The sequence below is a fragment of the Fundulus heteroclitus genome, unplaced genomic scaffold, assembly GCF_011125445.2.
Source record: "Fundulus heteroclitus isolate FHET01 unplaced genomic scaffold, MU-UCD_Fhet_4.1 scaffold_129, whole genome shotgun sequence".
Taxonomy (NCBI): domain Eukaryota; kingdom Metazoa; phylum Chordata; class Actinopteri; order Cyprinodontiformes; family Fundulidae; genus Fundulus; species Fundulus heteroclitus.
The window spans coordinates 1-17,020 of record NW_023396541.1 but is presented as its reverse complement, the minus strand read 5'-3'; the positions used below and the strand labels follow the sequence as shown (position 1 = coordinate 17,020).

Sequence of the window (17,020 nt, the reverse complement as noted above, 5' to 3'; positions counted from 1 at the left end):
TACCCAAAGAACTGTGGCAGCAAATCAAAGCTGAACTGAAACCAGAAAGTATTTTTTTCCCCTCAATATTATTGATTTTGTTAAAGCAATCAAACATTCCTCCTTTTGGTTCAAAGTAAAAAAGAAAAAGGTTTGGGAGATTTAAGTAAGGTTGGCATGTTTAAAAAAAACTGATCTATGAATAAGAGTCACAGTTTTAGTAGCAGGTTATGCAGGTTCTTGCCTGATCATGAGATTTGATCAGCAGATTGCATGACTTGATTAAAAGTGAAACAAAGATAATAAAAAAACAGCATTTCCTTGTGTCGTTTCGATTTTAAAGGATAACACACCCCTTATGGCAAGGCCTGTGTGGTGAGGGAGGAAAGCAGGGTACAAAAGAAGCTCTGAATCCAACATCTGGGCAGAGTGGCTGCACCACCTGCTATTAAATCACCTTTTCAGGTAAGATTCTTTGATTTATCCTCCTACAGACGTAAACGCGGTAAAATCAGACGAGGGTTAGGATTTTGAGGTAGTTACAAATCATAGATAACAGATTTTCTTAAATTGAGCAGATAAAGAAAATAATATGAGACGTTGATGAAAAAGATGGAGCTCTTAAAATGTAACTATTTATGACAGGAGCATATGAAGCATTTTAGGTTGTATATTTTTAATGTGTTATGCTTTTGAGTTCATATGGTTTTAACGTTGAAGGGTCTTTTATGCTTCACTTAATATCTTCTGTTTATTTTTCCCAATCTTTTAACAGAATTAAGATGGGCGTGCATGTCCTGACATGGAGCTCATGTAAGTATTTTACAGCTGTCAATGAAAACTGGTTGATTGTCTTTCTTAAATTGGGTGTTTGATTGCTCTGCCTGTGCAGATATACCTCGACTAAACTTACTGCTGAAAATCCACAACCTATTTATTGAGCTTTCAGGAGAATTTGTTACTTTGGTGTTATGACAGAGTAGTTCTAAAGCTACAGATTAATTCTGCAAGTTCATTATTAAGTCCATTCCACCCTTAATGAAAGTAGCTGAAGGTTTTTTATTTTTCACAAGCTCGTCAGCCTCCCATCATTGAAAATGTCTTGAGTTGAGAAACTTTGTTTTTTAAGCAATTTCGTTGTAAAAATACAACAACAGGCAAAACCCACGCTGCTCAGAAATTAATTTTGGTTTCAGCCTGGACTTTAGACTTGACTTACATATGTGCTGTCAGGAGTCAAGACTTGACTCAGATTAATAATCTGAGGCTCATATTTTTATTATCATCTATTCCTTTCAGGTAATAAGTAGTAAAAGCAGGTTTTTGTGTAAACTGCAGACTCTGATGGGTGGTTCACCTTGTTCTCCTAATATCCTGTGAAAGTGAAAGAATTATGGGGGATTAAAGGATTTCAATCAGTCTCTTCATGTTTACTGTAGCTATATGATAATCACCACACGGATGTCTCTACAAATGAACGTACAACTGAAAGTGAAACTTAATTCAGAGTCAGATTCACATTTCTAAAGGGTGTAAATATGACCACATTTCAAAGTAATACAAAGCAGCTAACAACACTTTTGCACATTAAAACAAATGGGAACAATAAAGCTACTTGTTGATAAATGTGTTAAATTAAGCTAAAGTACAAACATGTAAGGTTTGAATATGGAAATGCAGCGTTATAGTCAGGCTATTCTATGGCATGCATTTGATGATAAAATGTTTGTTCCAGCGATTAGAGACGTCATACTTGATTTAGACTTTGGGCAAAATGCTTGAAACCTGACTTGGGCTTATGGGAATGTGACTTGTGAACAATCTGGTTGTCTGTTTCTATATGAATATGCTAAGGTAAAGAAAGCTTTTGCTTAAAACTTGAAATAAACATGTGGTTGCATCAAAATGCATGGATAACCATATGTTTTCCACGTGTAATCTTCTAGAATAAAGCTTAAATAGATTCTTTCTGTGCATCCCCAGTTTCTGTCATTCTGCTGCTGCTCACTCTGTGCCAACTCAGCGCTGCAGTCAGTGTGAAGGAACACCTGGCTGACTGCCTGAACGACACCGACTACGCTGAACTGCTGGACACACTGAACACGGGTCTCCCCAAGATCAACAAGTCCCATCATGTTGCTATAGTCGGCGCAGGCATGGCCGGGCTGACGGCTGCCAAGTTACTGCAAGACGCCGGGCACAAGGTTAGCAGAGGAGACAATGCTCACTCTATAATTCTGATTTCAGCTCTTCTGCAGAATGGCAGCTGCAGGTCAGCCGAGCTTAAAATGTTACATATATATGCTAAGTGCTTGAGTAGAAGGCAGCTGGACTTCAATGATCTTGAAGTTGCTCCTTCAGCTCTGAACTTCTAAGTTGTAGTCAGAGCTATAGAGCCAGTAAGTCACGCGTCTTTATTGGCCAATTCATGACATTAATGGTCCTGTTAGGGTGATCGCACTGACAAGAATTTTTGAGCCTGAAACAAGACGCCTGGATGCGTTCTGCTTCCTCACCGGGGGTTGTCGTGTCCTGGAAGACTGAGAACCAGCGTTTTAGTGATATGCTGCCCAGTGTCAGCAAAGAATGCTGCGAGAAATTCACATTTCTAAAGGAAGCTGGAAGAATGCACCCTAAAACCCAGACAAGAAATATTTACTTCTTAGCAGGTACTAGAATTAGAGATCATTGGAATAGAAAACACACCAAACATCCGTCGCCTCTTCCCTCTTATCCTCTTAGGTTCATGAGAATTTCTTTTTCAAAGTTTTGTTCTTTTTTTGGGAAGTTAGTGTTATATAAATAAACTCCATCAAACAGAATTAGTTTCCATCCCTTTCTGGGTAGGACCCATATGAGTCCTAGATTTCTTTCCCATTTTGAACATATTTATGCAGCTCTCAGAAATACATGAGTTAATTATTATGGGATCCTTTTGGGAAGCCTGTATTGACTCAAAATACTAACAAAATGCAAAGTGAGCTAAAAGAGTGGTTCCCCGATCTTGGCCTTCAAGTACCCCTGGTGCATCTTTTAGGTGGCTTTTTGCTGCCACACCACTGAATTAAATAAATTGGATGATTAAGAGGCGTCTGCAGAAACTTGATGGCAGCAGAGGAGGCCATGAAGTCATTTGATTCAGGAGAATCTGGAGCAGAGACACATCTAAAGCATGCAGGGCAGGGAAACCACTGGCCTAGAGGTCAAAACAGAGTTTAGGGCATTCTACAGCCAGTACAAAACCCTTATATATTGTTATATTGAATAGAAATTGTATCCAGAGTCCCAAAGCTGACAGAGCACAGGCTCCACCTAGGGGACAGAGGCAGAATTACAATGGGACAAACAAAACCTGGAACACCATGTCTTTTCAGTCATGTTTATTAAATTTAAATATTATTGAAACATTTTAGTTACTCAATTTACTAAGAATAACATCATGTAGATTAATTACATTTAACAGGATTCAAGCACTGACCTCCATGACCACAGCAATTTCCCCTTTTAAAAAATATAGATTTTTTTTTACATGCATCAAACCTTAATAACATTAAAACCAAGTATGTTTTCCTAAAGTTCCAATTAAATACCCAAAAAGAGTAACAAGTAACAAGTATTTCCCAAGTGAAAGCAGGGACGGGCTTAAGTAAAAAAAAACTGGATTACAAATTGTACTCATAACAAAAGCCACTATACTGCATGACAAAGACAAAAAGTTCTGAGATCTATCTATCTATCTATCTATCTATCTATCTATCTATCTATCTATATAACTATATATATATTTAACCACATGTTATCTAGTTAAACATAAATAATACAATACCTCTGGCAGTATGGTGGGCCCTAACCCTGTAACCGTTTTATTCCTGTGTGTGGGAAAGGTTACTATCCTGGAGGCCAGTGGTCGGCCAGGAGGCCGTGTGCAGACCTACAGGAATGAAAAAGAAGGCTGGTACGCCGACCTGGGAGCCATGCGGATCCCAAACTATCACTAGTAAGTCATTCTTTCACATTAATGCATATTTGTTTCGCCTACGGAGTCAGAAATCATCTTTCAAGTTCTTCATTCCAGAAGAAGAAGCTTCTTGACTAAAATGCTTGATAACGTTGAAATGGCACGTGCAACTTTAACAGCTGTTTTCTGGTCATCGATGCAGGGCAGGAAAAATAAAGTAGCCCCTTGGCCAAAGTCTCATAATCACTTCTTTTAACAGCATCGTCCGTTGGTTCATCAACACATTTGGCATAAAGCTGAATCCATTTCGCATGGTCGACAAAAACACATACTACCACGTTAATGGGCTGCAGAAGAAAACGTACGCGGTGATGGCGAACCCTGACATCCTGCAGTACAAGCTGCCAGAGAGGGAGCGCCACATGTCACCGATGGCCCTGCTGGAGAGGGCTCTGAATAAGGTATGTGAGGATGAAACGAGAATATTTGTGTTTCCAACATCGCTTCTACAATAATTCCCTACACAGAATCCTGTTTTTTCATCATCTATGTTCCTATAGGTGAAAGAAGAAGTCGAGGCTCACGGCTGCAAAGCTATGCTCAAGAAATATGACCATTTTTCTGTGAAGGTAAATTACTGAGGGAGTTTCTGGGACCCAACGTTGTTCAGAAACTCACAAAAGCTCAGCAATCGACTCGTTTATTTAGTTTAGGCTGAGCTGATTTCAGAGAAAGTTGTTAACAAGTACAGAAAACAGATCCAGTCAGGAAGTTATGAAGGGAATTTTGTTCCATTATTGTTGCAATCAAAGAACATGTTATGGAAATGGGGTGGGGGGAAATGCACTTCAGAAATTAAACTATGAAAAGCTTCTTTTCATAGTTTTGAAAGTAATGTTACTGTTTTCTAAACAAATTATTATTATTATTATTATTATATTATTATTATTATTATTATTATTATTATTATTAATTATAAGAAATTAATATTGAAAAAAATATTTTTTTAGAAAAATCTGTCAACCACTATTTCAAAAGACTGCAATTACCAAAACTCAATCTGAATAAAAGATTACTTTATAAAAGATTACTTGTTATAAAAGCAAAAAAACAACACCCATGTTATCAAACTGTTGTATTATTATAAAAGGCTACTGTTTACATAGTTGAAATTATGGTTAGGATTTACAGTAGAAATTTTACTCAATGTACTGTCTCTGTTTGATCAAACCCAGACAGCAAATCTAGTGCAGACGCCATGATTGGGAGAGTAGTCCTTTAGTATGTGGTGAACGGGCCATATTTCTAAATACTTAAGCCTTTATTTCTACATTAATTTAACTATTTGGAAAAGCTCAGCCTTTGGGGAACCTATTTTAAGCACCAATTCAACCACATGAACAACTGATACTGACTTCTCATTCTATAATGCAATACTTGGGTCGTGTGTGAAGGTCTTCAACCTGGCAAAATGCAGGAAGGGATGCAAAATCAAGTAAGCTGTCCTTAATTTACCTCCTGCAACCAGACAGGAACATTTTACACTTGTTTTATTTTCCCCACATTGTTCGTTTCAGGTCAGATTTTAAACTTGTATCAGTTAAATATTCAAATATTTGGGGAATAGCGGTTCTCATTGTGTTGTAAGGCTAGATCTGGCCCTACATGTAAATATTTCCACTTACATTAAATTACTTGTCAACTTAAGCTTCGATAACAACTCATTGAATTGTTAATAACTACTTTAAGTTGGTCTTTCAAGGGGAAAAAATGTAGCTGATATAAAGAGGACAACAACCATAAAACAAAACAAAGATTGGAGAAAGTAGATAAAGGAAAAGAGGGGAAAATGAAATTATTATTAACATGTACTGAGAGGATCCGTAACTTGGTGATGGAAAAAGGCAGAAAGCAAAACTATCTAAGGCAGACAGTTTGTGTTTGTGTTTTCAGGACTATCTGAGAACGGTAGGCGGTCTGAGTGCAGAGGCCTTGAGGATGATCGGGGATTTGCTGAATGAGCAGAGCCTCATGCATCTGGCTCTGACTGAGATGCTCTACATCGAGAATGACGTCAGTGACAGCACAAGGTAGGATCAGCCAACGTTTTTCATGTCAGTTCTGAATGACATTAAATTTCTTCCTAAAACTGGACAGCCAGCTGAGAGTGGCTCCGTCTCCTCAGCCTCCATGATCCTGGTTTTAGAGCGGGGATAAGTGTACCTGTGGGTTGATGATGATTTATTTAGGCCAAAGTTAGACCCTGAAAAGCAGAAATAACATAAAATGTTTTCAATCTAATTTAGGGGGGAAATGATAGAAGTCTTTGTACATCTTGTTTTGTGTGAATTTAACATACTGTTTTCTCAAATGTTTTGCTGCTTTTCTTGTTTTGCTGTGTTTAATTAACTAATTGAAGTCCTTTCACCCATTTTGGTGAATTAGTACGTGCTGTTTCTTTAGGTCTGACATTCTCCTCATATACCTGCAGTAAATAAAAACGTCTTTAAACTTAGAAGTCAAAAGTTCAATCATTCAGTAATTCCGTTTTGACTTATGGAATCATTTACAAAGGCACAAATGGGGTTACCATTGAGCTTTGCTGCCCATTTAAAGGTTTCTTCATAGTTTTATGCAAATATCCAGCTTTACATTTCGATGAAATAACCAACTCAGATAAACAGAAGCTATGGCGACTTCAGGTGTAAAACTTTGTGAATATGTATGGGTGAAAAGGTAGAAATGCACCACGTGAAATATTTCGTTTTCTCCTATAAAATTGTGCAACAAAGGGTCAAAATGGCAAAGGAAGGGTAAAAATTCACCCAGCGTTATTGTCAATATTGTTTATAGTTTATTTGAGCTGACAAGCCTCTTGTTCATATAATTTATTCAAACTGTTTTATCTTTCAGATTGTTCATCACGTTTTCTCTTGTTTTTCTCTTGTTTTGTTGCTGTTTTCTGTTTCTTCAGCCCTCTTCTCCCTTTTCTCAAAGAGAAACATATCACAAAATCAGATAAAAAGGTATAAACTACTTTTGGTTCTTTTTGTCTGAAGGTACGATGAGATAACTGGAGGGACGGATCGTCTCACTGAAGCTTTCCTGTCTGTTCTGGGGGTGCGCATCCTAGTCGACTCCCCGGTGAAACGGATCCAGCGGTCTCATAAGGGTGTGACTGTCTGGTATGAGGGGGAAAATGATCCCTCCTTGAAGAGGATCGCGGCGGATGTGGTTCTGGTAACCACGACAGCCAAGGCAGCCCTTCTCATAGAGTTTGAGCCACCTCTCTCCACCAGGAAGATGCATGCCATGCGGAGTGTTCATTATGAAAGCTCCACCAAAATTATCCTCACCTTCAGGGAAAGGTTCTGGGAGAATGACGGCATTCATGGGGGTAAGAGCATCACGGATGGACCCTGCCGTTACATCTACTACCCGAGCCACAGCTTTCCAGGAAACGACAGCATCGGCGTCCTCCTGGCTTCCTACACCTGGGCTGACGACTCCCGTCTCTTCGAGGCGGTGAGCGATGAAGAGCTGAAAGAGCTGGCCCTCAGGGATCTGGTGCAGATCCACGGAGAGAAGGTCCGGTCTCTCTGCACGGGTGTGATCGTGAAGAAGTGGGGACTTGATCCGTACAGCCTGGGGGCGTTTGCTCTGTTCTCTCCATACCAGCACCTCGAGTATTCTGCAGAGCTCTTCAGGAACGAAGGCCGGGTTTATTTTGCGGGAGAACACACGGCCTTCCCTCACGCTTGGATTGAAACGTCTATGAAATCTGCAATCAGGGCAGCTAAGAAAATCAGCGACACTGCGCACAAAGACTTAAGCGACGGTCATCACCGAGATGAGCTATAAGATGTTATATGTTGCAGTAAATTAATAAAAAAAAACTGGAAAACATTGGTTTAGGTATGTGAATGTGCACTGAATTTGTCTATTTTAATGTGGATTTAATTCCTTTGAAGTAAATAAATAAGTAACTGGGTTTTTCGTCATGTCTATGTTCAGTCAGACTATAAATAGAGGGTCACAGTGTATTCAGTCACTATCATGGTTTCGTTCTCTACAAAAGGATGCATGGATCAGAATATATCAGTGACTTATATCGATATCTGCCGACTAAAATTATATTTGGCCAGTTTGATAGCCATGCACTCCATTTGATGTCCACGCTTAATCTATTTTCAATTCGTTTCGGTTTGTTTTCACAGTCCCAATTCAAGGCAGTTCAATCTGAACAAATTCAGCTGCACGTATTCTGATTCAATGCGGGTTAAAACGTGGTGCGATAAAGTTGGTTAAAATGTTTTCCAGCAATAGAGGCTTCTGCCAGAGATCTTTGTGACCAAGATTCAAAAATCCTTGGAGATCTGGATGTTTGAAAAGAAGGCGAGGAAAGTGTGGGTTAAAGTTATAGTTGGTAATCATATTCACAAACACTTTTTGTTATACTGGGTAAAATGGTCCCTCCATCCTTCACAGCACTTCTAGTGTTTATGTATCCGGCTAGCTTAGCGGTTAGCTTAGTGTTAGCTTCTTTGTTAGCCGCTCATTGTAGCGCTGCTGCTGCTGTATACTTTGACAATGGCTGAGAGCTGAAAAAAGTAAACCAAGTCCAAGATTATGAGAGGAAGCGGAAAGCATCAGTAATAAGAAATAAGGCCAGAGGAGATAAGTTGGTTTTGCACATGCATATGAAAAACACTTATGTAAAAATTGCGGACTCTACTTTTTAATTGCAACTGATACAATTTTGCACTATTTAGAGGAAAATATAAGAAAATTCATCCCAGCCCAACCCATGTCCATATGCCTGCTTTCTATACAAAACGCTGGTTTTGTATAGCTTTCCTGTTTTATTCCAATAAACTCTTTTCTAGTCACCATGCTGCTTCTGCCTGCCTGTTTGCACTTGGGTCTACTCCACAAAACACATTAATGCACCAAAGTCTGCATTTGAGTAAAAGTCATAAGATTGATGGGGTCCTATTTACTACAAAATTACAGAGAACGAAAAAATGTTGGTTATATAAAGACAAGCACAAGACATTTTCAGTTGTAAGATTTTAACTTGTCTGTAATAATTTTGCCTTCATTAAAAATAGATAATAAATACATTTCTGACAGTATCAGCCACGTGAGCTGGTAGGCCAAATCTTTCTTGAAATGCAGTTGTTGAGTGTGGGGGGGGGGGGGGGGGGACAGTGCACAACATCAGTAGAGGGGCTGCAAATGTCCCCCTGGGCCTCACTTTTGAGTCGCCTTGTTAGAAATAGCATGTAAAAAAATGCATCCAACATAATATTTTAATTATGAGAAAACTTAAAAAAAAATGCAAATTGATCTATTGAATTGACTATATAATATATAGTCGATTAAGTTTAATTCAAAGTCAATTACACACGTTCAAATTCAATCATTGTTTAAAACAGGTTCAGTTTATTGAGATTCAGAATCGACAGTACTGATCTGTACCTTTTCTCTGGCTCTTAAATTGGTGGATACAAACGACAAATTTCACTTTTCAATCAACACTCACATCATGGTCCTTAAAAAAAAAAAAAACAGACGGCAAACTATCATATATAACAAAGCACTGCGGAGAAATGTAGGAAGAGGAGCAGTGTGCGTAATAGAGCTCTGTAAGGTACCCAGTTTATTGCATTTAGTTGTTAACATTGCAGCAAGCACTCCTCCGCATGAATGAGCGCGTGGCACCAGGAGACAGAGGATAAAAGTTCAAAGTTTAAACACTGTACTGTCAAAACCAGACAAAGAGACGTAGGTATTAACACACAGTAAGAGTGTGTAAATGCAAACAATTTGTTTACGATGCTGTAAAGAACTATTTAATTTTCTTATAGATTCATGCAAAGGGCTTTACATGATTAAAATATAGGAAAATAAAACAGAATAAAAGCAAGTAGGAATAAAATGTAAAAACAAAAAGCATACATTAAAAACAGTTGGACTAAAAAAGTTTAACTAGTGATGTTTCAGTAAAACAGTTTAACTAGAACAGTTGAAGGCAATCCTAAACCAATATGTTTTTAATCTTGATTTAAAGGAACTCAAGCTTTCTGCACCTTTACAGTTTTCTGGAAGTTTGTTCCAGATCAGTGGAGCATAGGAACTAAATGCTGCTTCTCCATGTTTGGTTCTGGTTCTGGTTCTGCAGAGTAGGCCTGAGCCAGAAGACCTTAGTGGTCTGGAGGGTTGATACACTGATAACAAGTCTGTGATGTATTTAGGTGCTAGGCCATTCAGAGATTTATAGACTAACAGAAGGATTTTAAAGTCTATTCTCTGAGATACAGGGAGCCAGTGTAAGGACTTTAGAACTGGGGTGATGTTCTCTACGTTCTTAGTCTTAGTGAGGACGCGGGCAGCAGCGTTCTGCACTTTTTAGGCAGACCTGTGAAAAGGGCTTAAACAGCTGATATTGGTTCCCATTTATCGTATTATCTTTTAAATTTCAGTTCATTTATTTGTTTTCTGTTCTGTAACCCCGTTTCTGTATGTGTTTTGTACTTAGTCCCTCAGTTCTTTCACTTTGTTAATCGTAATCTAATTAATGGGCAAATAATTTCCGAATGCTCTGTGTCTTATTTAGACTGTTTGTGACATCCGGTGTCAATTTCATGCCTGCATTAGACCTTAGAAATATATTTACAGAGGAAAACTGAGTTCTAAACTTGTTTTCCCACTGTATGTTCAAACAGGAATGGTTTTTACAACTTTCCCATCTAGCGTTATGCTCTGCTACGCTAAACAGTTCCAAACCTCCTTTGCTAGCACAGCTGTTTTCACTAATTGCTCCAATGTAAGCACTAAAGTTTCCTTGCTCTCCGTAGATACAGCAGAGGCAAAACCAAACTGCAGGGAAGGCCAAAGCACTGCCCAGACAACAGAAAAAGGCATCTGTCACTACGACTGAGCAGATTTAAGTTATTAATCAGAAGGGAAAGAATGAGCGCAATTAAATATATCAGGACAGCTCCAAGTATTGCTGTGATGGTCAGGAACGCTTTCCTTTTTGATTTGTCAGCCCTCTCTTTTTTCTTCCCAACTTTACCTGGTCCTGGATGAACCAGAACACAAAGGACAGAGAAACTGCAGAAAGAAATGCTTATTACGGCATAAGCTAAAATGCAAAAATATGCAATATAGGGCACATTGGGGTAAGAGCGAGCTATTACCCCAACCCATCCAAAGCAGAGCAGCCAAACAAAGCCATTACTGATAATTCGGATCCTGAGCCCACCTGAATGCTTTAGCTTCAGGTAGATGATGGGATGAACAGCGGCCAGGTACTGATCTGAGGATGTCAAGATGTGAAGCATAATCTCTCCAGGAACAACTATGCTTGATGCATAAACCCCCACTATTAAAATGTCTGTGTCATCACTGTATATTCCACAGAGGTATAAAACAGTTGCACATGCAAAAAGAAGCTGCAAAGCAGCAGAATTGTAAGTGAAAAGATCTGAGTTGCTCATCCTGGAGGAACGCCGCCGGTAACCCAAGTAGAGGACGAGGACAGCAGGTGGAAGGACAGCAAGACACCTGGCAATCATGAAGATTTGGGAAAGTAACCCTTCCTCTGTAGAGGTACCACAGTCGTGCATAATGTAGGAATATGAGGATGAGGAGTTCTCCGACATTTTGTTGTAGCAGGTCTTTGCGCTTATAGGAGAAACATAACAAAAGAGAAGAAATGTTAGCCAGATGTCAGAATATAATGACAGTTAAACCTAAAAAATATATATATCACACCCCCTGGTAGATTTAGATTTGATCTACCAACAAGTTTCTTCTGACTGAAAGCCATATTAAATTTCCAAACTTCCAACTTCAATCAGAGAATCTGGGAAGGAAATTAAAGGTAGGGTGATGGCTATCTAAAAGATTTGCAGCCCAATTGTTTTGTACAAATACAAATAAATAAAATTATACTGTTTCTAGTGTTACATTATCTTTTGGGGGATGCGTATCTTATTTCCTATTAGAAAAAAAGCATGTTAACTAATTTTTTTTAATACAATTTTTATGTCAATGTATCAGCCCCATTCCAGGAAAAGTTTAATTATCTAAAACATTACGAATGTAAATCCTTCATAAAGATAGAAGTACTCAAAATCCTCACTGACTTTCTAACAAACTGTCATGGTTTTTCTTAGACTTTCGGCCCGCATGCAGAACAGACTCAGGAGACAGGAAAAAGATTTAGATGTGTATTGAAAACAACAAGAACTGGGGGGCTGGAGGTCTGGGGCTGGAAAATGGTAACGGTTTGTCGGCCGTACAGCAGAGAATGACAAGGCGGTTAATAGTGGAACGGATGAAGGGAATCTCAACTGAGAAGTCTTGCTTACAGATGGAGGATGAGCAGAGTCTCCAGGGAGGAATGAGTGGGGTCTGACGATTGAGTCGTGGAGCAGGTGAGGAGCCGGTCCCCGGAGGTGGAACTGCTGGAGGGTGAGCAGGGTTTGATCGAGGAGTGGAACTTGGAGGAGGAGGAGGAGGAGGAGGAGGAGGAGGAGGAGACCAGGAAGCACATAGGTTAACTCTCCGGCATCGAAGTGCTGGCAGCAAGCTCCTTTTAAGCCTCCTGCCTGATGAGGTAACGAGCCACACCTGTCAGACCTCAGCTACCCTGCTCTCAGAGGCCACCTGTGGAGACTAGAGTAAGCAGCAGCCAACATCTCCCAGACCCCAACACAAACATTAAGAGAATTTGGAAACTTTACAGTCCAATGTGAGCTACAAAAGAAGGAAATGCAGGTGGTTAAGTAAACATGTTTTATTAATAAAGAATAACCCAAGTGTTAAAGTATTCATTTTAAAGATGTGTTCTTCATCACTTTGTCACAAACAACAGAAACAGCAGGGGAGGGGCTGTTGCCTTCCTCCAGTGGTCAATGGGCGAGAGGCGGGGTCCACCCTGGACACCTTGCCAGTCCGTCACATGACAAGAGCATTCTTTGCTCAAAAAATGTTAACACGGTAAAAATCCTGCTGGATATCCATGCTGATGTGGGATGGGTAATGATTGAGGAACAACAGGATGTCACATCATTTGATGAAAATGATCAATCCATAGAGGGCGTCATTCAAAGTCACAGAGAAAGTGAAACTGAAAACGTGAGGCAGCAGGTTGGTCATTCCAGTAACTCAAAATGGTCCTCAGTAGTTTGGATAACCATCGCCCAAGTGCTTGATGCATACAAGGATGTCCGGACCATGTCAGGACATCCTCTTTTTGAGATCACGGATGGTATCCTACACTGTCTCTTCTGACCAGGGCATCACTGAGCTCCTGGGCAGTCTGAGGTTCAACCTGATGGCGTTGGATGGATCCAAACATAATGTCCCAGAAAGGTTCAGTTGGATTTAGGTTGGGGTAGCATGAAGGTCGGTTAATTGTATCAATTCCTTCACCCTACAGGAACTGCCTGCATACTCTTGCGATATGAGGCTGACCATTATCAGGCGCCAGCTAAGGGCCTAACAATTGGTCTAAGGATTTCATTGCAATAATTACAGTCAGGTTGCCATCATTCCTCTTTGCACAAAGGAGCAGATACTGGTCCTTCTGATGGGTTAAGGACCTCTGACAACTCTATCTGGCTCTCCTAGGGTAACTCCCTGTTTCCCACAATATACTTTTATAGTCCCCAAACTGAATCCCGTCAGTACCAATTCGCCATCTGTCGGTACCTAAACACATCACTGTGGCACTGAGAGAGTAGAAGAGTTGCCGATTTTTTTTATGCCGAACATGAACACAACATTGCGCACACAAGAGCGTAATGACGTCAGTAGTCGCTGGTCTAGTAAAAAAAGCAAGCATGGCTGTAAGAAAGCACAGGAAAGTATAGCTTCACTTTTCCAAACGTGCTAAAAATTACGTTTGCTACAATATTTGTGAGGCGAAGACCAAGGCCAGCGGTGGGAAAAATCTAGCGACTTTCTTATATTATTGGTGACTCCGTGTAAAAGTAACAATTGCTCTGCAGTTATGGTCTTGGTAGGGCAGTGAGTGCTGCTCTGAGCTCCTTCCCAGACTCTCCAACCACTGTCTCACAGACAGACAGGTGCTGCCTTGTTGTTGTTCCCTCATTGCTAATATATTTCGGCTGATTTTCAAAGCAGGATAAAATATTATATTTTTTATGTATTTTTTTTCTTCTCTAAAACTGTTGCACTAAAGCAATTACCTGAATTTCATTAACACACAGCTTCAATCCTGTATTTGCTTCATTCACTCTATTTATGTATTTAAATTCATAAATCATTTAATACGGTTAATTTCTAGGTCCAAACAAGTTTATATTATGAGTAATAAATATGTAAAATAGAAAACTCCATAGATTGTATTAATAAACTAACATTTATTCCTGAATAAAACACAAAAGTACCAAAAATAGGTACTGTTAGGCACCGGTATCGATACCCAGGTACCGGGTATCGGTACTGTATCGGTTCAAATGTGACAGATACACATCCATACTCAAGAGTTCATAGTATTTCAGCTTTTAGTAACCTGAACTTTATTCATGAAGAACTAAGCATGATAGACATGTGTAGGACAATTTCACTGGAACGCTCCCACATGTATTTATATCTGTTGGTAATGTAATTCTCCATAGGGTCATGATAAATATTTATCTGTGGTATCTGCGCTGCGAAATACAAGATTTCCCCAAATATAATAAGATATACAAAACCAAACTTTACAAGTACCTGCAGAGTTTTTAACTTAATAACTGAGAAAAAAAATAATGTACAATGAAATCTTTATGCTATAACGGTGGTCTGTAAAACCATGACAAATTCTAGATTTACCAGTAAACATGCCAGGAGTTGGAAAGATCCAGCCAAACGCAAAAACACTATAACAAGGAACAAGAGACAGAAACCCACCTTGTACCTTGTGTAGCTCCTGTTGGACTGCTTGTAACCAGTGCTGACACAAATATATAAATGTATTTGCATAAATCTAAATCCTGCTGTTAACGTGAAAAACAAAATCACACGTGTGAGTGTAAATATGACAAGTTTTGCTTAACTTCATTACAAATCACATTCAAAAAACGGGAAAAATCTTTTCTGCTTATGTCATAAATTTAAACACTTCTTTTTAATGCAGTACAACAACTCTATTTTTGCTTTTGTTAAATATTTTTATACATTGAAATGTCATTTTGAGTAATGCCGTGTCCATGTTCCATTTAATAGATTTCTCTGAAAATTCAAATTGCCTGTAAACAAACGCTGGTGGCTACCTAAATGGGTCAGCTAACAAAATATATTTAATCTATTTGCATGTTTGTCAAAGGATCCTGATTTATCACTTAAGCCATTTTTCAGAAAATCTGTGCATAATGAAGATGCTTCTAACTTTGAGCCTACATATCATTTAGAGGTTGGATTAATATCCACTCTGCTCGATTTGGTGCAGATCAGATGAAAAATGAGGAAACCAGAGTGAATGGCCACAGCGTGATGTTAGACTTTACCATGGCCACCTCTCCTATGAATAGTGTTGGAAACCTGAGTGAGACAAACTTGTATCTATATTGGATTTTATTAGTTCAGGAAGGTCAGAGAGAAACTTTTAAAAGTGGACATGACCACTTAGTATCGTTGGACACCCAAAATGGATCAATCATGCCAAGTTTGGTGTAAATAAACTTTTTAAGTGAAAGCTAAAGTGTTTAGATTTTTTTCTACATGTGCTCAAAAACTCACCATTTTGATAACATTTTAACCCCTAGCCATTACTTTAAAATTCCTAGGAGGAGTTTGTAACGTGTAAAATCATAAAAACCCTCAAAACCCTTTGTGCTAAAACCCTTTGTGCCAAAATGACCAATTTCCTGTTGGTTTTAAGGACATACCTAGAGGTGACGTTTTATTGTTTTCAAGGCTAAATTTCAAACGTCTGTCACACCAGTTGCCTGACTGAGTATAGCAGGTGCTGTAGAGCCTATTGGCCACATCCCTTTTTATTTCCATTGAAATACTAAAATTTCACTATGAGAGTTCTCGTGTACATTTAGGCCTTTGGAAAGCCACAGCAGTCCTCAAATGTTACATCCAGCCTGGTGATTAAACAATAGGGATATTGCAAGTCATGATGTCAAATAATCATAAGTCATGGAACAGTTATATATTATATAGATATTATAATAAAGCAGACGAAGGTACAAAAAGGGATTTGAGAAATCCAATGTTTTCTCACCACGTGTGAAATTACTTTTTACAATATAAAGTAAAAATCTTACTTAAATTCCTCCTTCACAGATGGGACAGCTAACAATCCAGCATGCCAATAAATATCATTATGGGTTAGGACTTAATACAAGTTTAGAGAGTCAAGCTGTTGTCATGGTTTTTAATAAGCTGTTGTCATTAAATTACCATAAGCCTCCATCTTCCAGTTCTTGGGTCTAAAATTAAAAATTCATCTCAAATGAGGAACTGTCTTTCTCTGCACATTTCAACATAATTGTTTTATAAAACTTATAGTATAATGAATGGTATGGTATGGATAGTTTTGGATGGATTTTTGGTACATTGTTGATTAATTTCCTCTTGGGCTCTTTTTTTATGCTAAAAATGTTTTTTATTTTATGTTGATTATTTGTGGTTTACATTTTTGGGTGTGCTTTTTTCCTCAATTTAAACCTTTTGCAACCATTACTCATGATTGCTGGTGATTATTTTACTTGTATATGGAAATGTTTTATAGTAACCCTTTAAAAAGCATTTACAGTGAGTAATGACATAATAAAACCCTTACAGTAAAACAAGCTTATCTATTGTAAAGCATTCTTTGTTGCTGTTTCTGTAAGAATCAAACCCTAATTGATGCTATTAAAATTATGTTGGTAGAATAAATACATTTTTAACTAAACTCAAACAAAATTTCTCAAAGACAGTTTCCTCTGCATATCCTTTCTTCCTCAGATATTAATTGCTTATGGTGAATAGTATTTAACGGACATTCCAAGTAGACATCATGGTACTGCTTGATTAGAAAAACAAGCTGTCTTTCTTTACAGGCCAATG

At 38.6% G+C, this 17,020-nt stretch overlaps 1 protein-coding gene across 1 annotated transcript; it reads left to right on the top strand.

The window, feature by feature from the left end:
• The first annotated feature begins 391 nt into the window (after nucleotides 1–391).
• LOC105918948 (L-amino-acid oxidase) lies at nucleotides 392–8,965 on the top strand. Its single transcript, XM_012854141.3, has 8 exons — nucleotides 392–444; nucleotides 755–792; nucleotides 1,963–2,183; nucleotides 3,864–3,976; nucleotides 4,197–4,398; nucleotides 4,498–4,566; nucleotides 5,891–6,027; nucleotides 6,997–8,965. Exons 2-8 carry the CDS (start codon nucleotides 762–764, stop codon nucleotides 7,796–7,798), a joined length of 1,575 nt encoding a protein of 524 aa, XP_012709595.2. The 5' UTR covers nucleotides 392–444; nucleotides 755–761; the 3' UTR covers nucleotides 7,799–8,965.
• Nucleotides 8,966–17,020: the final 8,055 nt, after the last annotated feature.

Bases quoted from the DNA above. Each gene is read 5' to 3' on its own strand.
- LOC105918948 (XM_012854141.3), top strand. From the start codon at position 762: ATGGGCGTGCATGTCCTGACATGGAGCTCAT. The intron at 2,184-3,863 runs GTTAGCAGAGGA...TGTGTGGGAAAG, and splicing joins TGCAAGACGCCGGGCACAAG to GTTACTATCCTGGAGGCCAG. The intron at 4,399-4,497 runs GTATGTGAGGAT...ATGTTCCTATAG, and splicing joins TGGAGAGGGCTCTGAATAAG to GTGAAAGAAGAAGTCGAGGC.